We start from the raw sequence: 25826 nt of genomic DNA on the forward strand, positions 1-25826 counted from the left end.
TGTTTTGTTTAGTGTTTTTTTTTTTCAACATGCTCAAGGTCATATTGTGTAATATTTGATTACAGATTACTTTCTTCTTGGGTGTGTTCTGAACTTTCAACCCTCTGTATTATCCTAAAGTTATAAAAAGAAAAAGACAACTTATAAGGATATAATCCTTATATTTTTTTCTTGATATCATCCATCTAGCAGTTTAAAATACTAATAGGATACTGTGGTCTATTTTATGTATATTTATTTTATTTACATGCAAATTGTATAACACTTTAAGCTGCAAGGATTTTATCAAATGTGCTCTATGAAATTATTAATTACTATAGTATATGGGCTCCTGTATATATATATATATACAGGAGCCCATATATATATATATATATAGTACCTTATCTTATTATCCTATCCTATATACAGTAGTTTTATAATAAGTTTAAATGATGAACTGTACTATTGGCCCTCTTGTGGCTATAATCGTCTACTGCAACTCTTCGATTCTTCTTAAAATCTCGGGCAGTTATCTAAATTTAAGTTAAACGTTGTGGTCTTATTATAATGTCCTGGTATAGCAGAGCACGATCAGTTCGTGTCAGTAGTCACACAAAGGTTATAAACCCGTGTTTATTTTCTCAGTATTGCTATCACCTTTCAGATGTAGGCCCGTGCTTAGACACCATACAAAACACACAGGTTTTTTTTTTTTTTTTTTTTTTTTTGAGGCTATACAGATCACTTGAGCATTTCTTACATGAATACTATTCGATCCAAATGATGCATGGTAATGTCAGTAATATCACACATGACAATGACTGATTTCCTGTTTGCTTTTTATCAATGGTGGTTCCATCCATTTTGTAGACTAACTTTAGTGTGTCTATTACATGGTAATGTGAATGTAATGTACAGGTTCACGTGCACCTTTCCAGGTAATAATAAAGGTAGTAAAGATGTACCTTTGAGGGTACCTCTCCAGTGACAAGAAACAGTACCGTTCACTCTGGTCATTTGTTTTGGGTGAGTATGCATTGTGCATAGCATGTGCAACAAAGTGCATATATGTGATATATATATATATATATATATATATATATATATATATATATATATATATATATATATATATATATATGGTTACTTGGGAAATAATGGCTAATATGAATTAATCTACAGATTAGTTACATCTACAGCAAGACTGACAGCTGTGGCAGGCTGAAGACAGGTTGTGTGACTGTGGGGTGATAAAGTGGACATCATGTGCGGGTGTGTTATGTTCTCCTCCTGCCACATGCAGATACGAGTGTGTGTGTGTGTGTGTGTGTGTGTGTGTGTGTGTGTAAGCTTTGTTTGGACTTGGTGATGGAAAGCGCTGTGTTTATCAGTGCTGTGCATCCGTCATTGCATGATTTCTTTTTAATTATCAGGACGATTACACATAGTGTTTACAATACCTTTACATCATACTACTGTAATTATATTTTATGCAAAAGGGCTATATGTGTGTGTGTGTGTGTGTGTGTGTGTGTGTGTGTGTGTGTGTGTGTGTGTGTGTATTTTCAAAAACCTCTTTCTTTAACGCGTGTTTTGGTTCATCTTAAACTATACTACAGGCTATATACGAATTTATCTCTATATAAAAATAGGCTGAGTTACAATCTACCTTAATATTATATGTTAATACCGTGCCGTATGATCTATCGCTAACCAATGGCAGGTGGAATTGGATCTACTGTGGGAGGAGCTTGAGTATTAATAAAGACGGCGCTCGTGGCCGGTTTAAAAGCGCACAGCTGTTCTCTCTAGTCAGTGTCAGCTATCATGGCCGGAGCTGCGGAATGCGGTTGGTTTGGATCTTTTCTCTGTTTTCTAGGTGCCGCCACGGCGCTGTGTTACCTGCTGAAGTGGTCGTGGAGGACTTGGCAAGGCTTCCAGGTGTACGTGCTGTCCAAAATCTGGCGAACAGATCTGAGAGAGTACGGCCAGTGGGCAGGTAACGCTACTACACCTGTGACACTTGTTACACCTTCTACACCAGAGTGCAGCTCTGATTGAGGCGTTACTGTCCCACGAGCAAGTCTATCTGTTATGTTCATGATGCAAGGTACACAACTAAGGGAAGACGAATAGAAAAATGGGCAGCAGATCCCTGCTGGAAAACAAACAAACAAACAATGGAAGCCCTCGTAGATTTTGTAATGGTTTTAATGGATATAATCGGAATTGTATTGGTTTTCATGGTTATAATGAGGATTGTAATGGTTTTCATGGTTATAATGGGAATTGTATTGCTTTTAATGGTTATAATGGGAATTGTAATGGATATAATGAGGATTGTAATGGTTTTCATGGTTATAATGGGAATTGTATTGGTTTTCATGGTTATAATGGGAATTGTAATGGTTTTAATAGTTATAATGGGAATTGTAATGGATATAATGAGGATTGTAATGGTTTTCATGGTTATAATGGGAATTTTATTGGTTTTAATGGAAGTTGTTATGTTCCCTGCGTGTTTCTACTAGTAATCTGGTAACGTCTATTGGCGGCATGTTATGCCTAGTGGATACCATTAAGGACCAATAATGGTAGTGGTACTGGTTTAAATTTTTAGCTGATGGTTTGTCATTGTATTAGTAGCGGAAACCATTCGAGTTTCTGTGATGGTTTCTATTGTTTTTATTTTCAGCAGGGATGAAGTTAGAATAGGCTCAACAAATATCAGGTCTTAATTAACTGGCATGTTAAGATTATTGGGCGAAACAATTGAACTTCTATTTTTGTTGTTTGTGTTGGTTAGTAATGCTTTTTGTGTTTTCCATGTGGGTTGATGGGACCTTTGACTGGTTCTAGCCATGTTTGATGGTTTTCTATTGAGGTGTTAGCTGGGCTCTGATGGTGATTGTGAAGAGCTGTTGTTTATTGGTAATACAAGGGAACACTAACCCTGCTCCTTAACCTAATCCTATCCTTTGTAACTTTTTTTCCTTTTAATAAGACTTGAGTATGCTGGAAAACAAGCAAGCACTGATTATACATCATTCAACGTCGTCCGGATTTATTAGTTATTATTGTTTTTTTGTTAAGAATAAGAATGTAATTTCATCGAATGCATATTAAATGAACTTACAGTATATATCGCACAGAAGAAAAACATGTCTAGAACGTCTAAACATGTTCTTTAACAGGAACAACTTCAACATAGTTTATCCTCATAGGTTCAACAGTGGTCCTTAAGGTCCAATTATCTTCAAACTAAATGACATACTCTAGAGGCTTCCACTCAGTGACAAGCACTCTTTGTACTCTTAAAAAGGGTCCGAGTTGTCCCTTCTTATATAACACAACAAAACTCAGTGATTGAGAGATCATGGGTGGGCATGTTTATATATAAAATGAGCCATTAGTAGAATTTACAGGGAAAAATGAAGGACTTTGGTGCATAAACAACTAACCAGTGAAGTGTCTGGCATCCCTGACATATTTCATCCTCCTGATCTACTCTGTAATTTGGTGTAATATGTAAAGCATCCTACTGATAAATACTCACAAAGAAATGGCAGAGACAGTCAAGATGCTTATCAAGAGTGAGATTAGAAAGAACACAATGTTGTGCCTGCTGCCTGCAGTGGCATTTGTGAACATGATCGAGATACACGATATACATCTTTTAAAAAACAAACACACTAAATTTTTATCCAACATTTATGAAAATTAAAGCGGTACAAGTTTTTTATTTATTTAATTTCCAGCCACTTTACAGTGACTAACAAAGGGCTTATCAAATCACTGACATCTGATGATACTGACAATACTTAGAAAGGTGTATCATGATGTTCTTAAATAACAGTATTGATATCATATCATAATGTCGCCCAGCCCAGATACACGACGTGAAAATGACATCAAACCTCTCCACTCAAAGGATTTTGGGGAAAAAAAATAAATTCTGTTAAAAACTTCTGTTTCTTTCATCCCACAGTGGTCACAGGGTCAACAGCAGGGATCGGACGAGCCTATGCCATTGAGGTTAGCGGTGACGTTTATTCAACAGAAACTAAACTTCCCACTTTTTGGAAGTTCATATTCATCACTTTCATCTCCTTCTGTGTTCATTTGCTGTGTTCATTTCCTTGGGCTAGAATATATAGAAGCCTCACGAAATGTCCCGGGGCTGCAGTACATTTACAGATAAGTTGCTAATTAGCTGCTGTATAAAGTCCAAACTTGAAACAGTGACTTCCTGCAAAATGCTGTCACTGTGCAGGTTAATGAATATACAGTAATACAGTAGCGTAGTGTTGTTTTACAATTCGGTTATTATTGTACATGCATTGTATCTTTTACAACATCAACGAATGACAGTAAAAACGAGCTAACAACATAGAAGAGAAGACTTACCGATTCGATTTCTGTAAATGTTCCACCAGCTCACTAGCATGGGAGTCTGCTATGGGATAATGTTGATCCCTAGAGACTCCAAAACTGTTCTCTTTTTTTTTTTCCATGATCTGTTTTCATGCTTAAATAAAGTCCAATGATCTCGAGTAAAGTGCTTTTTCACAGCAGTTTTTTTTTTTAATGAGAATAATTTACAATATTCAAATTAAATGTCAAATAATAAAATCTGATTCGCACTGATTAGGTCAAAAGATTTGAATTCAAAACTAATAACAGTCACTAAAAGAAAAAATTAAAGAAAGACAGACCGGATTAAAGTAGCTATTGCGTTACATGCTTTGAGTTGTATAACTAAGTAATAAACGTTTAAGGTTAAGCATGCTGGGAATGAAGTGTTTACTTTGAAAGGCAGGAAAAGCGACAGAGGAAGAGGAAAAAAAAGAGAAAGAAAGAGACAGAGATGGTTGCAAAGGAATGAAATTAAAGTTGATATTCAGGACTTTTCCTGCTTCTGAGCTTGTCTGTAAAAGCAAAGAGATGATCTACATTTCCATCTGTGCAGAACATTTCAGTTTACAAACTCCGTTCTGAAAGGATGTCCTGATGCTGTAGATAAATCTAGCAGTTTTGTGTGTGTGTGTGTGTGTGTGTGTGTGTGTGTGTGTGTGTGTGTGTGTGTGTGTGTGTGTGTGTGTGTGTGTGTGTGTGTGTGTGTGTGTGTTTGTTAGCTCGCCAGACGGGGACTGGACGTTGTTCTGATCAGTCGATCACAAGATAAGCTTCGCAGAGTTGCTGATGAGATAGGTGAGTGATAGCAGGTTCGATGCAGGAATTGCATGTTTGGGAATCAAGCCAAGTTTTGGCACCGGCATAATGAACAGAAATAAAGAGCTGATCAGCCAGTTCTTAGGTTACACATGGGGGGAAAAAAGTCTCATCTAGTACCCTTGAGGGTTATTTTTTTTCTTTTTGTCTCGAGCAGGGGTTTAATACAACTATCTGTAATGTGTTTATTGCTCCATAGTGTGTGTGACCTAAACCGGAAAGGTTTTCTGTACTAGAGATAAGCTACCGTTTTTATAATCCCACGTGGAAAGTTAATATTTGTGTTTGTACCTGCTGACAAGATTTTTTTATAATGACATTTATTTGATTCCATTTCCTAAAATATAAACAAACTTCTAGCCTAATTAAATCCACCATGACTCTGGCCAGGCAGTTATTATAGATGAATGAAGGAACACAGTAAAAGCATTGCTGTAAATGCATTGTTCATGTCCATGTTAAAGAATGTGGTCTTTCTTTGTCCTGCAAGTTTCATATCTGACCGCTTGGCCACATGACAGTAAAAACCCAGTCCATTCACACCTCTAGTCTCAACCGGATGCCATGTAAAAAAAAATTCAGCAAGCTTTCTTAAAAACAAAAAAAAAACAAAACCCTTAAACGTCCTACAAAATAGTGTTTTCCCACACAGAGCTCCTATGTACCCAAAGAACTCTTAAAGAACCCTCGTTTTCTCTACACGTAGACAGGGTCCTATTAAATCCCACAGAGGAAAGACGTCTTAATTACCTCCATAAAGACCAAATCACTAACAAATATTGTTGTTTACTTTAATTTCTTCTGAATTTGTGTTTGTGTTTCAGAATCGCGTTACGGACGGAAGACTCGAGTCATTCAGGCCGACTTCACAGAGGGTCACTCTATCTATCCAGCTATAGAAGAGCAACTCAAAGGCCTGGAGATTGGCATTCTGGGTAATATGAACGAAATTATATGAGTCAAGCAAAACAGAAATCGCAAGAAAGGCTTACACTACCTCACAAGTCAAAGTGGAGGTGGTATTACTGTGACACGCAAGAGTTTTACGATTAGTATTATTATAATGACAGGTGTAAAAAAAAATAATAAAAAATGTTTGCGTAGAGGACAATATCATGTATAAGTTATATGATATAAGTTGCATAAGTCTGTTCACCATTTCTGAAAAAAAACCTGATCACCATTTCTGAAAATGATCCAGGTTCATGGGAAAGGAAACCTGTTCTTTCTGTCTTCATTTACAGATATGCAAAAATCCTAATACAAGCTCCACCCTAAGAAAGTAATAGGCAATAAAGTGTACTAAAGAATAAGGGAACTGTCTCTCTCTTTGTCTCTGTAGTGAATAATGTTGGCATGAATTACGCTGGAATGTTGGTGAACTTCTTAGATGTTCCTGACCCTGAAAAGGTAGTGTGGCATTAGCAGTTGACACATCACCACCAACGTGTCTGTGTGTAAGTTGATAATGGCATCGAATTCTGTTCAAATTCCTTTCCAGAGAATCACTGAAGTAATCAACTGTAACATCCTCTCCGTCACACAGGTACAAACCTGTCTGAATTTAAAGAACAGTACATGTCGTACCAATACTGCAGTGAGATTATCATGTAGATGGCGATGATATTGACGGTTGTGTTGTACCTTAGATGAGCAGAATGATTTTGCCACAGATGGTCGAAAGGTACATACAGATCTTTGTTTTGATGATACCAGTCTGGGTTAATGCAGAGCTGCTGGTATTAGTGTGTGTGTGTGTGTGTGTGTGTGTCTGTGTGTAGGCGTAAAGGTCTTATCATCAACATGTCATCAGAAGCTGGTTCTCAGCCACAGCCCATGCTCACATTGTACTCAGCTACAAAGGTAACATGGACACATATTTTCAACAGACATTAAAATAAACACCACCACACACGCGCACTGAATAATTGGACTATTCTCTCTGACAGATATTTGTGACGTATTTCTCTCGCTGTCTTCATGCAGAATACCAGCCACGAGGAGTCACAGTTCAGGTATAATGACATACAGCAAAGATTCCTACTTTAGAGAAAGAGTTTGAGCAAATATAAGTCCTGAGCAAACAAAGGAGCATTGCTCATATAGAAGGTGTTCAGTGTGTGATATTTAATGCTAACCTCTTTTCCATAAATACCTGCTTCAGTCTTTATATACATGCCTTATAGAGCGGGTTTATCATCTCTTATTTGATCATTCCGGATTTTTAAACAAAAGTATTGTCCTGTGAGATTATTCTATACGTGCTTTACCATCTATACAATCAAATAAAGTTTAGTTACAGATAGTTACATTTATATTGCGCTTTTCATAGTATGGGAGGGGAATCCCCTCCACGACTACAAGTGTGTAGCATCCACCTGGATGATGCGACGGCAGCCATAGCGCGCCAGAACGCCCAGCACACACCAGTCATTAGTGGAGAGGAGAGAGTGATGTTCAGAGATGAATTCAGAGATTTAGAGCACAATACAATAGTTGCATCGGTATGTGAAGTCACTTGTGTGTGCAGGATTGAAAACGAGCGTTTATTAAACGTGATGCTGGTTATAACGCTATAATGGACGTTTAACTACTTTTCGGCATCGCATTAGCTCGAATTGAAACACGCATGCAGGGCGAAAACCAATTTCGAGAGAGAGACGACACAAACCGTGTTACGGACAGACGAAGGCCCAAAGGTTTCGTCCGTCGAATATTCGAGCTGTGGAAATATCCCAAATAAAAACCTAACGTAGCTTTTCTAGTCACATTGCCCAGCAGCTGATAACATAGATGGTGTTTGAATACCAGGGTGTGACCGGAAGGAAAAAGGCTGCTGGGGTCGTGCTTTAAGCAATAGTAGTTAGTTATGGGATTCAGTTTGAATCATTTTGCAAAACAGCAGGGATAGAATTGCATTTCCAAATTTAACTTGAGCACAGAATTACTGTATATTCATATTCCATTAAAATTCAGTTTCCAAACTGAGTCGCCTGTTGCCTCTCTTTCCTGTTAGTGTTTGACCCCATTCATAGTGTCCACTAATATGACACATAACATTGAGGTTAATCCTCTGGTGAAAAGTGCATCCTCGTTTGCCAGAGACGCTCTCAGCACTGTGGGTTACAGCTCCTTCACGAGTGGCTGTATTACACACGCCCTGCAGGTACACACACACACACACACACACACACACACACACACACACACACAGTGTACAGTTCAATCTCTGCCATCTTTTCACACAGCTTACCTGTCAACATAAATAACTAGGAACAGTTAACGTTCTCTTTTGAATACAAATCTCAATATACAACGCAACAGACACCTATAATGAGACACACACTTCATAGCCGAAGACAGTCGGAGCTACATCTCGATACAAAATCACATTCTTTGTCAGCACTTAGTTTGGCGTCACTCCACACCAGTATCAGACATACGCAAGCGGTGTGACACATCGCTCAAAGTTAAAATCATATATTTGAAGTGACGTGGATGATACCAATGTTCCAATTTTATAGACTCTAAACCCAGGCTTAGTACTTTGACCTCAATTGGGGTTAAAGGTAACATTGTATAAATGTCATTTTTGGCCAAACTGTTCCTATAACCATTCTACTCTCTTTGTCTTTCTATCCCTCGGTCCAGCATATCGCTCTGACCATCTTCTTCCCAGGCTGGCTGCGACTGTCTCCATTCTGTGTACGCCGTGTCGAGAAGTTTGCCCAAGAATCCAAGCAGCAAATAGAAGAGAGAATGGCACAGTGTCAGAAGAAGCAGGAATGATGAAGACAAACACAGACAAACCGAGGCCGACACTAGGCGGAAGTCACATAAGGATCACACACTTCTAACCAAACCCTGCTTTAATCAGATTTGAAAGTATTTTAGGCATACATTCTCAGCGTGCAATGAATTATCTTCATTGGTGTGGATTTTCAAACATTTAAGGATCTCAGCCAAAGAGGATTTCTACTTGATCAGCCAAGATATGTTGGGTCTCAAAGTTTTACAGGTTTTTTTTTTGTTTTTTTTTTTAAAATGACGTATGAAACTATGCAGGTGACATCAGATCTTAATACGTAGGAACAGGATCCTATTGTGTGGCCAGAACTTATTAACATAAGGAAGTGAGATTATTAAATATGGCCACAGTTTAATAAGGTGTGATTACGGTGCTGTGCCAACAAGATGGGGATGGCATGCGTCAATGCCCATCCTTTTCTGTTTCTTGACAGCCGTAACTACTGTAAACAAATTCCAGTGTGTGGCAAAAGAACGTACTCATCTCTTTTATTGAGTTTACCTTAATTATCTATTTATCATGCCTTACTAAGTTGTGGCCACGCAGTAAGGTCAGTTATGAAGGAATGACGCCGGTGGAGTTTAGAGCTGGCAGTTTAGCATTGTGCAAACTGCAAGTCAAATTCCCTCACACTTATCTCCAAACACACTTTACATAAACTAGCAAATACATTTGTGTAAATATATACAAAAACGATTTGGCACTATATCAACCAAATCACTCCTAACGTGTCCAAGACTGGCGCGGAGTGACACAAAACTAGCTGAAGTAGAAAGTGATTCGGCTTCCAGACTGACAGTCTGTAGCTATTTTCAGCGGATGTTTGTCCATTTGTCTGCGTAAAAAAAAAGGCATAAACCCCCATCAAGAAGTACATTTCGATATACTGAACGACTCAACGTGGTTTGAGGCACTTAGTTTGCACAATGCCAAATTGGACACGTGTACCGTATGTCACGTAGGCTATTAACTACATTAGCTTCAGACGACAGGTGTGCACGTGCGTGTTTATGCGTCTCACTCCCACAGCTATTACTTATGCACGAACCAGCGACGTTCTTTAGAAAATATCGCTCCTAGGTGCAATACACACACACACACACACACACACACACACACACACACACACATATATATATATTTGGGAATTCTGAACAAAATCAGTGACTTTTAAACCACACTGAATGAATGAAAGCGGCAAATGACGTCACGTAGGGCCGCTCGAGCCACTCATTTTGGCTCGAGCCACTCAATACGCGCGCGCGCACACGCACACGCACACACACGCGCGCGCGCACACGCACACACACGCACACACACCTTGGCTGATTGAGTATTCTGAAGTGAGGTTTTTTTTGTGTAAATTTTATTTCTGGTCAAACTCTTGTTTTAAATCAGAAATTCAGTGTACAATAATACAAGAGATTAAATTGGGCTGTGTATCAGAAATAGAGAAGATATAGGACCCAGTAAGGGAAAAAGGAAAATATTGAACCAGTTTATTGTGTACATATTTTTTTTATACATATATAATAACAATATTACCCTATGTTTGTTAAATTAAACAGAATATGTATTGTTAATACAGGACCTTTTATATAAATACACATTAAATTAAAAGCACATAAACACACTGTCTTGGACGTTCAGTCTAACCCCACGGTGTCGAGACCCGTAGTGTGTCTCAGCACCAGTACGAAACATCTGGCTTTGTAATTCTCTGTTCAATTTCATTGCTGCCGGGAAGGACAGAGGCAGTCTCCACTGACCCAAAGCCTCCCGCCCGCGGACCGACGTATTAACCAGAACATTAGTTAAATCTGATTCCCAAGGCACGTTTACAGATCCAAGTCAACCCAAACGTTAACACACTTTTTCAAAATGCTTTAAGGGTTTATACAAAGTCTTCAAACCATCTCCTATTCCTCTCTTATAGAACTCGACCTGAGGAAATGAGGTATGTCTACACCACAGACTATAAATTTGGTGCCAGTAAGTGCAATTATAATAAAGCTGAGCAGCAGCAGCAGCAGCAATGCACAACCCCCTTTTTTTTTCTTTTAAATGTATGACTATATTCATATAAGCATTTGCATCAAGCATTTCTGACTAAATGGATAAACTCAAGCAGATAGATTATGATCTGCTGCAAATGTACATAAACAACCACCATATCAACACAGGTCTACATTACTTAAGTAGGTTTTAAGACAGTAAGCATCAATATATAGTCCGAACACAAACTATGCACATCTGTAAAATACAATACACAATTGTCATGTCAACAGACTCCTAATTTCTGCCGTGTCCCAGTTCAGGCCTTTAAAAGAATAATCCAGGATCCGCAAGCACTTTTCAAACTGACGTCGAACATATCCTTACTGTTTGTGTGATTACTGCAAACAAGATCTGTGACACGTTACCCTGCAATCAGAAAGAACTGAAAACTCGTGCACAAAACTGACATATATTCAAAGTGTAAGGGCAGACGAGAAACTCAAACTTTCACGTGAAATGTATAAGAAGTGAATCACATGGTGCACGCTGTTCTAGGACAATTTTTTTTTTTTTTTTTACACTATTACCACTCCAAAGTTGATTATTTCCCTACAACAGCAGACACCAAAGTGTTTTATTCCTCTCGCACCACCGTGATTAGCCAACGATTACATGTTTTAACTGACTGAAGAACATTTTATCTCCTTTTATATTATTGTCGAACGTCTGCAAGATAAGGTTATTTCCTAGTTCCCTCACCTCACCCTTCCCCCCCCCCCCCCACCCCCGCGCCCCCATCTTTAATGTTAATATGAAACTACCTTATCAGAGGGAAGAATTTTAGGTTATTCCTCACCAATAAGGTCAGAGTAGTTAAAGAGTTTTGCATGAACACATCAAAGCAGTGTTGGAAAGCTGTGACGAGACTTTCTGTCATGTCCTTCTCATCTGGAGACCTTTATGGTTAGATCCAGATATCCTCCCCACCTTTCATCATTGCAGTGAAGCGTGTCGATACGTTTGTGGTAATTACAGACATGTTACAGATGCAGCAGATAAGAATTAGGCCGGAAAGAACTCTGGAGTATTCCTTTAAGACGGTTAAACTGCAAGGAAGGAGCTGTTGAACACACACAAAAAAAGGAGGAACTGGAAGTATTGCACTAGCTGGTTTGCATCAGTCTGCATGTGAGGATGGGAATGTGTTAAAGCGGAGAAGAACGCAAACCCATACCAATCTGGAAGGCTATGGGAAAGTAAATAAGGCAGTTACACAGTAACACTGAAGCTATACAAGGAAAGTACAAGTGGAAGAAAAAGACATCCAAGTAAGAAACCTGGTTGTGCCAGTTATACAAACATCACTTTAGAATGTTAAAGTCAAGTCAAAGCCACACACGGACACTCCTTCAGCCCAGTGATCCCATTCCCTAAATATCCTGATATCCTTCAGATCACCATGCTCCGAAATGGAAGGAAAGTGCTTGAATAAAAGGGTTGTTTAAACGTTCAAGTTCCCCATTCACATAACAACAGTGACTGACAGACAAAAAATGTTTTGGTTCTGCAAACTCAAGAGGAGAACAAATGCATATGGGGACAGAGAACAAAGAAGTCGGCCATGCAATAAGACCAAGCTGCAGTGTTAAGTAAGCACAAGCCACAGAATGCATGTTTAAGTATGTTAAAGAGATGGTTTTGCAAGTATACAAATACATAAAATCAGTCGATCAGTTGAGACATGTTTAGTATGCAGCTATGAGACCGATGAACCCAAATCACTCCGGCCTCTAGGCCCCCACTTTGGAAATAACTTGGCAAATATGATGTCCCTGCTATTTTAGAAATAAATAAATAAATTGATCGCTAATGATGTACATCAAGGCGAGTTGATGAAACATATTAGCCGAGACAAACTTCCATTCCAAGCAAATGTCGCACACCAAAAAACGACTTCTCAGAGTAAACGTGGCCTAATATTTGGTTTAAAGTGAATTCCCTTTATACATTTGCTGCATTTAATTCAACTGTGTAATTCACTCAAAGCTCAGTACATGTAACAGGGGTCAGACCATGAATCAGAAGAGTGGGACCAAGTCCTTCAGTGAGGGTATCCAACTGTGCAAGGTACTGCTGCGACTGCCTGGAATCGGCGGGCGGGCGGGGCAAATAGAGGAAGCGCACTGCGGCGGAAGTGCTGTGTTCTTTCAGGAGCCTGTTGACCGCGCACAGGAACTCCTCAGTCACAACAGGGGGCACTATCCTGTCGTTTCCTCGCATCAGCCGCACCACAGGATCCCACGACACGATCTTAATAGTGGCGCGGATCCTCAGCTTCCCTAGCAGCTCCCTGAAGCGTTCCTCTTTGGCCAGCCAGCCCTGGTCTCCAGATTCCGACTCCACACAGAGGAAGATGCGCAGACGTGCACGGCGCCACAAGGCAGCCATGTTTAAAACGCAAGCCATCTGCAGCAGGAAGAGGCTGCAAACATCAGCGTAGCTTTGGTTTGCACCAGCACTTAGCAGGTTAGATGGCCACACGTCAATCGTCTCAGCAGCGGGATCTCCGTTTTTGGTCGACGTAGCGCCTTTTCCTTTGCTTTCAGGTGGCAACTGGAAGAAGTAGCGGCCCAGGCACACGTTCTTGCCCATTTTGATGGCATCAGAGATGATGCCAACGTACTCATCTGGCTGAAGCCAGCGGGGGCTCTCTGCATGACGCACAGGTGGGAAGTGGGCCTGTAGGGACGGGAGGTCCACGCCAAAGTTGTCCCCCTCATCTCCGATAAAACCGGCACCGTCCACTGCACCACTACAGAATGTAGGATCCTGAAGGAAATAGTCCTCTGGGTAACAGTTGTCGTAGAACCCCAGAACTAGTGTGTTTGGCTTCATTCCTCCTGTTGTGGGAAAGTACAGGTAAGACCGTGATTACGTATACCCTTCCAAGTATAGACAACAGACCTTGTGTTATAATCTTGCAAGTGGAAAAGGTCAGTGTTACTGACGCCACATTTGAGCTTCTATTCAATTCCACACTGTCTCATCGTACAAACGTAATGTCAGTGAGTAAGGTCAATGTGCCGATCTTTAACCTTTCAGGGAGAACACGAATCAATAGTCAAAAGTACTATTTTGTTGTACATATTACAGATACATCTGTTTTAACAGGTTTAGTTTGATAGTTTTTCTTAAACATAATAATTCTATGGGAAAACATCCAAAATATCTGCTGGTGTTAATGTAGGCACTGGCAGTCTCACCCAATCCAGTGATGCGCAGTAGGTGCTGGGTGCCCTGCCTGACTGAAGGAGAAAGGGTCAGATCTACAAATGCTTTAACGCCCAGCTTATCCACCAGACTCAACCAGAAATTATACTGCTGCTGCACAGGGTCTGTTGGCACGACATCTATCAGGGGGAAGAGAGAGAGTGAGATATATTAGTAACACTTCTTGCTGTTCTACAATAATAAATGTACCATCTAACTGTATCTAGCTAGCTATAGCTTGCCTCGATGTGAGAAAAACATTAAAACAATGTATTAATCCTATGGGAATGCCCTACACAGTCCATATAGGATTGTTGCAGCCAAAAACGCTCGACTATTTGCAAAGTTTGCGATGCAATTTGCAGAGTGTTTTTTTTTTTTCCTGTGGAAAACTACTTGAACTGGTTTGGCGGTAAGCGAGACCTTTTAGCTGTACTCGTGTTCGACGCACATGAATCGAAGAAGGCTTTGGCTGAACGCACGCCGTGATGACGTCACATGACGCACCTCGGCCCAAAGCCGGGGAAAATCTGGGGCCGTTTTTAAAAATTGAAAAAGGTCCTCAGAATATCGTGGGGTTTCCTTGATTTTGAATCATTTCTATGATCGCAAAAGCACGGAAATCCTGAAGGGATTCATTAGTTTGCTAGCAAACAAGCTTGTATTTTTCTTGTAGGTAAGTTAGCAAGCTTAGCATAATGGCATTAGCATTAGAATTACATACGAGACATGATTGACTATTTTGTAATTAAAAAAGTAATGTGTAAAAAAAATAAAATAAATAAAAAATTATGTTAATTTAGCGCTGCTTTAACACGTTTGACCCAAATACAAATCTGTATAATCAGAACCAACCATTCAAGGAGCTAATCATTTTAAAATAATTGCAGAGCAGCAGTATTTTAAAGAAGCACTTATTAAAGCCCTTGTGAGGGTCCAGTCAATAGACGTTTCACGCTGGGCTTCTATAATGTTGAGGGCTATATTTAATAAAAACCAAGTTGAACTGTCATAAATGTGCCAGATGTCACACTTCACTGTTACTTAATCAAGTGTTTATTAGCATCTACTGTGCAACATTCAACAGTATCGTTCCAGCACATGCAGTTGGCCCTGGAACATGTGCGGTCTTACCCAGGTCTCCGATCTGCACATGGCCCAGCACAAACAGGCCTCCTTTTTTTAGCTGGTTGACGAAGCAGATGAGCTGGCTGGAAGAGCGAGGGTTGGCCACCATCAGCAGCACCTGTGGCCTCCAGAACTTCACGTGGTCCTTCCTCGAGTCCAGCATCAGCAAATACTTTCGCACCTGCGGGTGGGAGAGTCAACAACATGTCTACAAAATGGCGCTTAAGATGCATCCAAACTAGTAACGGTAGATCAACGTAATCAAAGGGGTCCCTTCTGAAATGATCAATCCAGCCCATGATGGCCATTTGAACTGAAGCGCTTCCAGAAGTACAGAAGGAAGATTTTTTTACACTGGTAGCAGTGTAAATTGTATATATATATATATATATATATATTCATATATTCAGATTTTAAAAATGTATCCCTAATGAGTACGCCAGAGGTGACGGAGGCAAGGAAAAACTCCCCATGATGACATGAAGACATCTTGAGAGGAACCAGACCCAAAATGGAACCCATCCTCTTCTGGGTCACACCAAATAGTGAGATTACAAAATATTTCATTTACATTTACATTTATTCACTTAGCAGACGCTTTTATCCAAAGCGACTTACAAATGAGAAATATACAAGCAGAGCGATATCAAGCAGAGAACAATACAGTAAGTGCTACTTCTCTTTCTCTTGCCATTTCTCTTCTAGAAATATACTATAGAGTCAAGTCAACATTATTCCATTCGTAGTTTGTGAGCAACTTAATTTAGAAGGTAAAGCTATATTGAAGTTCTATTACTTGGCGCACACGTTGAAAGCTGATGTAAATTTACATTCCCATTAGAGTACCATGGAACTTAAGCTTAATTAGTAGAACAGGCTGTTATTGTATACAACAGACGTGCGAGATTGGAACTCAAGTTGCAGTGTGTGTACCTGATGGAAGATGAGCGCCTGACTGATGTAGCCCCAGCTGCTTGTGGGTGATCGATAGTGCAGGAAGAGCAGCAGCAGCAGTAACACCACGATGCTGGCTGATGAGTACACTGGATTGATCACAAACATCATCACCAGACAGCTGACCAGGCCCAACAGGCACGTGTGCCAAGAGAAGCACTGAAACGTAGGCCTGGATGGAAAGAGAGCGAGAGAGACTCACCATTTTACACAATGTGTGTGTGTGTGTCTGTGTTAACGCTTTTGACTTGCAGTAGCTGGTGGTTTTCATTCCGACTCTGCACACCATCCACAATTCGACGCTAATTGCTAATGAGACCTGCTCCGTGTCGTTCTCTGTACCTGAAATTGGGAGCAGACGCCCACTCCAAGGCCAGACAGGCCAGATCTACTGCAGCATAGGACAGCAGATAGAAGACGGTCACCAAACCTGCGATCACATTCAGCTGACCTGCAAACACTGTGCACTAACACACACACACACACACACACACACACACACACACACACACACACACTCTTAAAGCCTTGAATGGATTTACACAACAAAATAATCAGATAACTGAAGAGAAGCAATAATCTGAATAAAGTTTAAAGGTTTAAATGCATTAAGTTACCTGATAACGATAAAACATTAAGCAGTTCATTTACTTTTAGAACAAGCATTCACTCCAGAACACACACACACACACAAAAAAAAAAGATTAGTGCCTGCTAGATGCAAGTTGAGCTTTTTTTTTTTTTTTAAAAAAGGGTTGCATTGGCTTTAATCTGGAACAAACATGCTAATATTTGGAGACCAAGTCAACACCTTGAACTTGTGGTCATGTTCCTCAATATTTGCAGTGTGGCAATGCGTATTATCCGGCTGAAAGACGCCACTGGGGAACGTTAGGGAACACTGTTGCCATGAAGGGGTGTACTCGGTCTGCAACAATGTTCAGGTAGGTGGTACGTGTCAGTCACATCCACATGAACGCCAGGACCTGAGGTTTCCCAGAGAATCACACTTCCTCCACCGGCTTGCCTTCTTCCCATAGTGCATCCTGGTGCCATCTCTTCCCCAGGACAGCGATGCTCACCCATCCGGCCGTCCACATGACATCAAAGAAAACATGATTCTTCAGACCGGGCCACCTCCTTCCATTGATTCATGGTCCCGTTCTGATACCCACTGTAGGTGCTTTCGGGAGTGCACAGCATGGGCACTCTGACTGATCTGCAGCCACCCAGCTCCACACACAACCAGCTGCGATTCACTTTGTGTCCTGACTCCCTTCAATCAGAGCCAGCATGAACTTTTTACAGTAGTTCTCCCGTGGGGTCAGACCAGGAATCGGCTAGCCTTCACTCCCCACACGCATCAATGAGCGCCCATGACCCCGTCACACTGCGTCCTTCCTTGGACCAGTTTTGGTAGGTACCAATCACGCATGCCAGGAACTCCCCACAAGATCGGCCATTTTGTACACGTTCTGACCGTGTCGTCTAGCCATCATAATTTGGCCCTTGTCAAAGTTGGTCAGATCCTTACGCTTGCCCATTTTTCCTGCTTCCAACACATCAACTTTGAGAACTGACTGTTCACTTGCTGCCTAATAAATATATCCCACCCCTTGACAGGTGAAACTGTAACGAGATAATCAATGTTATTCACGTCACCGTCAGTGGTTTTAAAGTTATAACTGATCGGTGTAAATGTCTAATCATCTGCACACACATTAAAAACTATTTATATGGGAAATGTATTTATGTGGGACACTGTTGTGAAAAATCTGTCACTTTTCATTTAAAAGGTTTGGATCCAAAAAGAGTATTAACTAATCATTTAAAAAAAGTATTGAAATAGGACTACTTTTCATATTGATGAATTACCACACCTCCCCCATTTTCCCCATAAAGAGCAATACATCAGAGAAATGCTGGGTTCACAAACATAATAGAACCCACAAATACGCAACCTCACCTGCACCAGTGCCCAGGTGTACAGTACAGAGACCCAAGGGTTTCCCGAGCGAGAAGTGATGGCAGCAGGGGCCAGGGGCAAACCTGAGAGACAGCAGACACACATCAGTACGCACCCTTCCACAGCCTCGTATTGCATTCTTTAAACACCATCACCGCTCATCTCATTTCACACAGACGTAAGAGCACAGACACACGCACCGAAGAGCCGGTCAATTGCAAGGGCATGTAGGATGCGTGACGCTCCAATGAGTGAGCACATGGCTGCAGATAGTGAGGCACAGTACACGCCGATGATTACAAACGGAGGCCACACGTTTATTTGCTGGAATACGGCAAAGTCATTAATCAGCAACACCCTGAGAGAAAGAGGGAGAAAGACAAAGAAATGCTTATTTAATTATTCATGTAAATTCAGTCATGCAAATTGCACAGCAGAACAGACGGCAATACAAAAATAAATAAAATGGCCGGATTTGCGCAATCATTGAGGTTGTTGTGGTTTTCTTGAGTGGCATAAACCAGACCTTGCAAATATACGACTCGTTTATTTATACTGGTATTCTGAAAATGATTGCAGCTTAACACATTTCTACTTGTATTGTAGAGCACCTCTACACATTCCCACCAGGAAAAGATGAATACAGAGATAGTTACGGAAACAGCGAAAGGCACATGGGTGGTCGTTCAGCACGGATTCTGGACTATTAGAAACACTTCCATCACCTGTCACAGGTGGAGCTGACGAGGAAGAAGAGGAGTAGGTAGACTGTGAAGGTGTACAGCAAAGCCATGATGGTGCCTTTTGGAATGGCTACACTGGGGTTCTTCAGCTCACCTGCAGGAAAATAAATAAATAATAAAATAAAATAAAACTGGGAAAAAAAAAAACGCCACACCAAGGAGCTGCACGAGTCCAGAGTAAAGTGACAATCAAACTATTATCAGAATAGAGCTCACTAAAAATATATGGTCCCATTCTGTAACGAGCAACATCATTAAGATTACGCTCAGTGTCTTGCCACAGCAATCGACGAGAAGCGAAAAGAAAAAAAAGTGTCTGTGTTTACCCGACATATTGGCTCCTGCCATGATGCCAGTGCAGCTGGTGAACATCACAGCAAAGACCGTGGAAAATGACATCACCCTGTTTGTACTGTAGTCTAAAGAGTAGCCGGCTGCAGACAGAGAGAGAGAGAGCGCGCGTGAGAACAGGTGAGACAGAAAGAGAAAGTGAGAGCGCCCGACAGAGAGCAAGACAGGACAGTGAGACCGAGAGAGAAAGAGAGAGAGAGAGAAAGCAAGAGACACACACGAACAAGAGAGCAAGAGACACACACATGAACGAGAGAGAGAGAGAGAGAGAGAGAGAGAGAGAGGGGAGACACACGAACAAGAGAGAGAGAGAGAGAGAGAGAGAGAGAGAGAGAGAGAGAGAGAGAGAGAGAGAGAGAGGGGAGACACACGAACAAGAGAGAGCGAGAGACACACACATGAACAAGAGAGCACGAGAGAGAGAGAGAGTGTATGAGAGAGACATTACATTAAATGTCATGTTACGTTACATTACATTTACGGTATTTGGTACACACCCTTATCCAGCGCCACTTACTTTTTTATTTCACTTGTACATCTGAGCAGTTGAGGGTTAAGGGCCTTGCTCAAGGGCCCGACAGTGGTGGCTTGGCAGAGCAGGGGTTTGAACTCCCATCCTTCCAATCAGTAGCCCAATGTCTTACCACTGAGCTACCTTTGAGCTACCTCTGAGCTACCACTGAGCTACCACTGAGCTACCTCTGAGCTACCATTGAGCTTAACGTTACAGCAGCTCTGTGAGCCAAAATAAAACATCAACTCTTTTTGGAGTACATGGAATTAATTCCTTTCTTCAGGTGACCTGCAGAATAATACTCATTCTATATAAAAACAAACAGTTACATATCTAACCAGCTACTCACAAAACAAGTTGCTGACGAGTGTGCTTCTGTTGAAGCCTGTGTAGCTGGCGTTGTACGTGACCGTGTTGTTCCGCCCGAGCGTGTGCGTGAAGCTGAAGTTTCGCGGCCCGATAACTAGCGGGCTGATGAGGATGGACAACACGGCCAACGTCACCACCACTAGGATGAGGAAGGAGGCTTTGGCGTAGATGTGAGCGCCGACCAGACAAATGACCAAACAGAGCAGCAGCAGCACAGAGGAGTAGAGCACCGAGAACCAGTAACCTTGAGGCAGGACACGCACGCCCTCCGGCACCCCGGCCACTACGGAGACAGAGAGAGAGGAACACGGAAATGCCACGGCAACAGAAGTGCAACCCATCATGTCCGTCTTCCTTACAACAGACGCGTGAATATTCAGATATTCAAACAAAAACGGGTCACTACACAGCAGAGAAAAATAAACATAAGCACATGCATCACGTTCCAGACTAGCTCAGATTTCAACCGAAAATCTATGAAATTAAGAAGAAGATCTTCACCTGCTGTGAAAGCTTATTTAATTGTTGACTGGTAATGTAATTTGTGACACTTCAACATGTTTAGTACAAAATCTACCGCGATTTCATTACGATTTCAAAACCCTGCCAGCAACGTCGACTAAAACGTGCACCCGATAGCGTCCAAAAGGAAGTCAAACGCTGCACGTGGCCAGAGCATACAAAGAATCAGTTCAGTGTATTTTCCAGAGATCTGATCTAGTGCTCACCTGGATCCTGTCCAAAAACGTTCAGTATGGCCTCCACCAGCCCGAGCACGTACACGCCGCACGCGCACACCTTCGCCAGGTAGAACATGAGGCCGATGCTGCCTCCAAACTCCGGACCCAGAGAACGACTGATCATGTCTGGAGTTCAGAGGTTAAGGATCAACACTTTCTCCCTGCAGGCTATTTTCAGCCCAGGAAAATCCAAACCACCTCAAATAAAGAAACTAGTCAGTTTCAATCGACAGCTATATTAGGAATCCACTTTTTACAAACAACATAATTATTTGACTACAGGTCCTTATACCATGCTGCTGTTGAAGTCTTCATTCTGAAAGTGTTGATCAATTTTCAATAACAGCAGCTCTGAGACGAGTTCAGACGGCAAGGTTTACGTTAATGCTCTTGTTCGAATACAAACTGCACTTTGCTAAGGATACAGTAAGCTCCGCCCCCCTGCACTGCCCCATTAGTAGAGATGGCACAGATAGACAGGACGGTCAAGGAGATGATGAAATATGCGACAGCCAACATGAGAAGTCCTTGGAGAAGACCAGCATGACCGATGACAAAACCTGCAACACACACACACACACACACACACACACACACACACACACACACACACACACACACACACACACAGCATTACTCCAATACACACACAGCGAACATGGGTAACGTCCAATATGTTGCCATGATGCCCCCGCCAGTTGTCTCCACCTCAGATTCACCCACCTGTGCGCAGGAAGAGGACGATGCTGAACATGGACAGGATGGTGGGCACCATCACCCCAAAGAATGTGTTGAGTTTGCGGGGATTGTCTTTGGAAGCGTCGTCCCCGGACGTGGACCCCTTCCTGGAGTCTGTACTCTCCCCCAGCACGCTGTATGCTCCATGTGGCAGGAGATGACTCCGCTCTCCCGCCATGACCTAAAAACAGGAAGTTAGACCTTTTGACTTCCCGTTTTGGTGTGTACAGAGTAGTATAGCTTGAGACACATACAATAAATGGCCCGTGTTTATATAGTCAAATATACACAATAAAGCTGATCTTAACCCAGATTTGGCTTTCACAAACATTCAACAGTCACGCGAAAGGTCCGAGTCGGGTCACCCAACATCGCACGTTTACGGCACGCTGCAAAATCTGATCTCACTCCGATTCAGAGTTTTAAGTCCGTATCAAATCAGTGTATTCTGGTCATATGAATATTGAAATGAAATAATCACATTCAGTCAGAGAGATAAAATAGCATACAAATTGATCAATTGAAAATAAAATAAAATTCACACCCTCACTCAAACAGCAGGGAAAAGCTGACTCATAACTATATTTAAATAAATAAATAAATAAAGAAATAAATAAAACCAATTTTAACGTTTTAAAGCATGTTTTTTTAATATATGCTAAGCAGGTAATACAGATAAAAATCTGATGTGATCCTGCATAGGATATCACAGCACTCAATTTATATATAACTCACATAAACTGTAACATTATTTTTTTTTTTATTTTTAAAAAGCCGTTAAAAGGCTATGAAATGGGTCATACTCATTACTTTTTTTGTTGCCATTTCCTTTAAACATTTAGCAGATTTTTTTCTCATTTTTTTAAAAAAGTATGAGTAAAGTTTAATCAGCTGACAGAAGAGTAAATGTCAACACTATCACATGCGAATAATAAGACAGCAGTCACATGAAAGAGAAAACCAAAAAGACTTTGGGGATTAAAAAAGAAAAGAAAAAAGAGAAAAAAAGTCTGAGTAAATCCTTGTGACTCTAGCTTCAACTACATACACGCTCTGCTTCTAAGAGAACAGTTTTGAGGGGAAATCTTCCGCTTTCTTACCCCGCGTTAGAAGAACATACTACCCGAGTGTGACGCTGAAATATATTATAAATTTGCAACCACTGATTGGTCGACTTAAAGATCAGACTTTGTAGGTCAGATGAAGGTGCTCAGAGGTTTTCCGACATCACTCCAGACGACATCCATTCACCGATAAGATCAAAGCAAAAATTCTATTTAATTTAATAAATGTCACAAAAACACATTAAAATATACCTGGTGATAACTATATGGTCTGCAATGCAAAATGCACGTGCATGAACTACTCATGAGGAACAATACCACTTTTGCTCCATTCAACCTCACAAATTTAACATGTAATTTTTAGGGAAAAAAATAAATAATTAAATAAATAAAAAAAAGTACAACATTATTATACATTCCATACACATGTAAACCGAACCCCCCCTCTTTAAAAGTCAGCTATAACATACACAAAACAAAATACCTTATGAATATTTCTGTGGAAAACTTTAAGTCTAATATTAAGGGCATTAAATATGAATCAATGGAGCAGGCCACATCAGATCAGATCAAATCATTAATCATATAAAAACAGAAAGTTCCAGAATAACAAATGAGTGTTCAAACGCTCCCTGATTTGATAATTAGCAACAAAAATTACCCACCATGTACAAATACACCTCATCTTTACACACTTATTGGAAGTATGAATCGTGTACATAGTGTGCGTTGACTTTTTTTTTGTTTGTTTTTTTTTTGGAGAGAGAGAGAGAGAGAGAGAGAGAGAGAGAGAGAGAGAGAGAGAGATTCCGATAGAAAATGAATAGTGTACAACTGAAACACTGGTCAGTGTGAAATATTCTTACACGAGTGAGGAAAACCCAATTAAGGACACATAAAAGGAAGTCTTAAACTCAAGCAGGAATTTAAACAAGCTAGAAGTTAACGTTTGTAACTTCCGCTTGGCCAAACAACGTCAAGGAAGCAAAACTGAGATACTGAGGAACACTCCGGAGCGCCCGGGCATCTTTAATGCAGCATGACAATTTTACGTGTATAGTATAGAGACAACGTAACCGGTTGAGTTGAAGTGAAACGGTGAATGTTACCTGTATAACTCTTCTTCAAAAACCAGGAGTACAAAGAAGCTGCAGACCCGAAGACAGGAACTCAATATGAAGAGAGCTTCACCGCGCTTTCACTCGTTTCACCGACTAACGGGGGGAAAAACTTTGTTTGTTGTATTTATCCTGTCTACAGCTAGCAGTTTTGTTAACAGCATCCGCTCTTCCTGTCTGCAGTTTGGGTGCGTCCCAATCCGCTAGCTACTATGCTAAATAGTATGAGGAGTGGGGGAAAACAGAAAGAAAAAAAAAATAATAATAAAATGACGCCACCTACATCACGTGACTACTTTGACGGTAACCATGGATTCGTCTTGACCGCGGCCTCACGTGCTTAATTAGCACGCTTTTATCATGCGACCGATAGTCATGTGCATATTACTGCTCTGAGTATTCGTATTTATCATTAGCATCGTGCACTAGCGTTGTTCAGTGTGCTGTTTGGGACGTCGTACAGGTTTGGAATGATCACATGACCATGCATGTGACACTGCAAAAAAAGGGGAAAGAGGTTCATTAAAAACAAAAAACAAAACAAAACAAAAACAAAACAAAAAAACAACGCACACACTCAATAACACCAAGGCCCAGTTCAGGATGTTAGATAAACAAGCAAAAATGTTCTCCCTTTAGAATTAGTTACCTCAGTGTCTCATATGTATTATCCATATGAGACTGGTTTATATGAAAGCATTAGGTTAGGTATTAAAGTTAAAACTCCACCCTGAAACACATGGAATATGTTTAGGATGAAATACGTGTGGTTTAGTGTTAGTCATTTGCCTCCAGGGAGGGGGATTCTGTGTGTGCGGAGCTTGCGTGATCTCTCCGTGCTCTGGGGGTTTCCTCCGGGTACTCCGGTTTCCTCAACCAGTCCAAAGACACGCGGTGCAGTCTGATCGGCGTTTCCGAATGGTCTGTATTGTGTGAGTGGGTGTATTCGATTGTGTCCTGCGTGATCCCCCAGTTCCCCGCCTTGTGCCCCGAGTTCCCTAGGATAGCCTCCAGGTTCCCCCGTGTAGGATATGTAGCGGTAGAGAAAATAGATGGATGGATGAAATAGTAATCCTGCACTAATCTGTTGGTTGTCAATGTATTTTTTTATTATTCCAGTTAACAGTTGTGTGGTCACGGGGGGCGCGGCTAGCACGGTTACAAAAAACAAGAACTTCTCCTCTCCCTCACCATTTTCCAGCCACGTTCATAGTAATGGGAAACTTTTTTTTTTAAATCTAGCATAGAAGTAGCGCAAATGTTGCTCTCATCGTGCCAGGTTGCAGTGCAGCTACACGTAGCAGACGGCTCGGCTAGTTAGCAATCTACGAGACGACGGTCGAGCGCGATGCCGTCGACTGTTTCAGCACGGAAAAGCTGAAGCTTTGGAAGCTGATCTGTTTTAGCAGAGTGTTCAGATGAAGAGATTTAAAGGACTAAAGCACTGCTGCATCACGCTGTTTAAGCAGAGATGAAGCGAGGGCTAAATCCCACCGCGCCACTGTCGTCAGGGAGTGGAACAGCGTCGTGGTGTAATAAAGGAAATCTTTAAACCGAGTGGAAATAGACCAACATGTCATTGTTTAAACTAAAAAAAAAAAAACCTCAATTTCATTAAAAAAACACATATTTGATTCTATTGGAGGTCGCGTTAATTACGAAGATAAATATGCACATTGCGCGTGATGATTTGACCTTCAATGTTTAAAATTATGTCTAGACATTTTGCATCACACCATACTAAAAGCTGAGTAAAAAAAAACTTGACCTTTTTTCCCCCCCTTCTTCCTTCTGCTGTAACGTGTTTTGTGATTTGCGGTACTCAAGCGTGACGAAACTGGCTGTTCAAAA

The 25826-nt window shown here is 41.0% G+C and overlaps 2 protein-coding genes across 2 annotated transcripts; one reads left to right on the forward strand and one right to left on the reverse strand.

Annotated features, from left to right (window-relative positions):
- The first annotated feature begins 1762 nt into the window (after positions 1 to 1762).
- Positions 1763 to 10651, forward strand: hsd20b2 (hydroxysteroid (20-beta) dehydrogenase 2). Its single transcript, XM_053677034.1, has 11 exons — positions 1763 to 1981; positions 3971 to 4017; positions 5118 to 5193; positions 6039 to 6149; positions 6557 to 6624; positions 6716 to 6760; positions 6864 to 6898; positions 6996 to 7077; positions 7164 to 7229; positions 8231 to 8380; positions 8866 to 10651. Exons 1-11 carry the CDS (start codon positions 1810 to 1812, stop codon positions 9001 to 9003), a joined length of 990 nt encoding a protein of 329 aa, XP_053533009.1. The 5' UTR covers positions 1763 to 1809; the 3' UTR covers positions 9004 to 10651.
- On the reverse strand, positions 10508 to 24408 carry slc12a9 (solute carrier family 12 member 9). Its single transcript, XM_017459937.3, has 14 exons — positions 23967 to 24408; positions 21779 to 21974; positions 21481 to 21615; positions 21044 to 21181; positions 20296 to 20598; positions 19408 to 19515; positions 19064 to 19175; positions 18539 to 18696; positions 18339 to 18421; positions 16715 to 16839; positions 16352 to 16544; positions 15425 to 15599; positions 14284 to 14430; positions 10508 to 13920 (listed from the first exon to the last, which is right to left on the reverse strand). Exons 2-14 carry the CDS (start codon positions 21969 to 21971, stop codon positions 13061 to 13063), a joined length of 2730 nt encoding a protein of 909 aa, XP_017315426.1. The 5' UTR covers positions 21972 to 21974; positions 23967 to 24408; the 3' UTR covers positions 10508 to 13060.
- Between the last annotated feature and the right edge of the window lie 1418 nt (positions 24409 to 25826).

This window comes from Ictalurus punctatus, chromosome 28, assembly GCF_001660625.3.
Source record: "Ictalurus punctatus breed USDA103 chromosome 28, Coco_2.0, whole genome shotgun sequence".
NCBI classification, from domain to species: domain Eukaryota; kingdom Metazoa; phylum Chordata; class Actinopteri; order Siluriformes; family Ictaluridae; genus Ictalurus; species Ictalurus punctatus.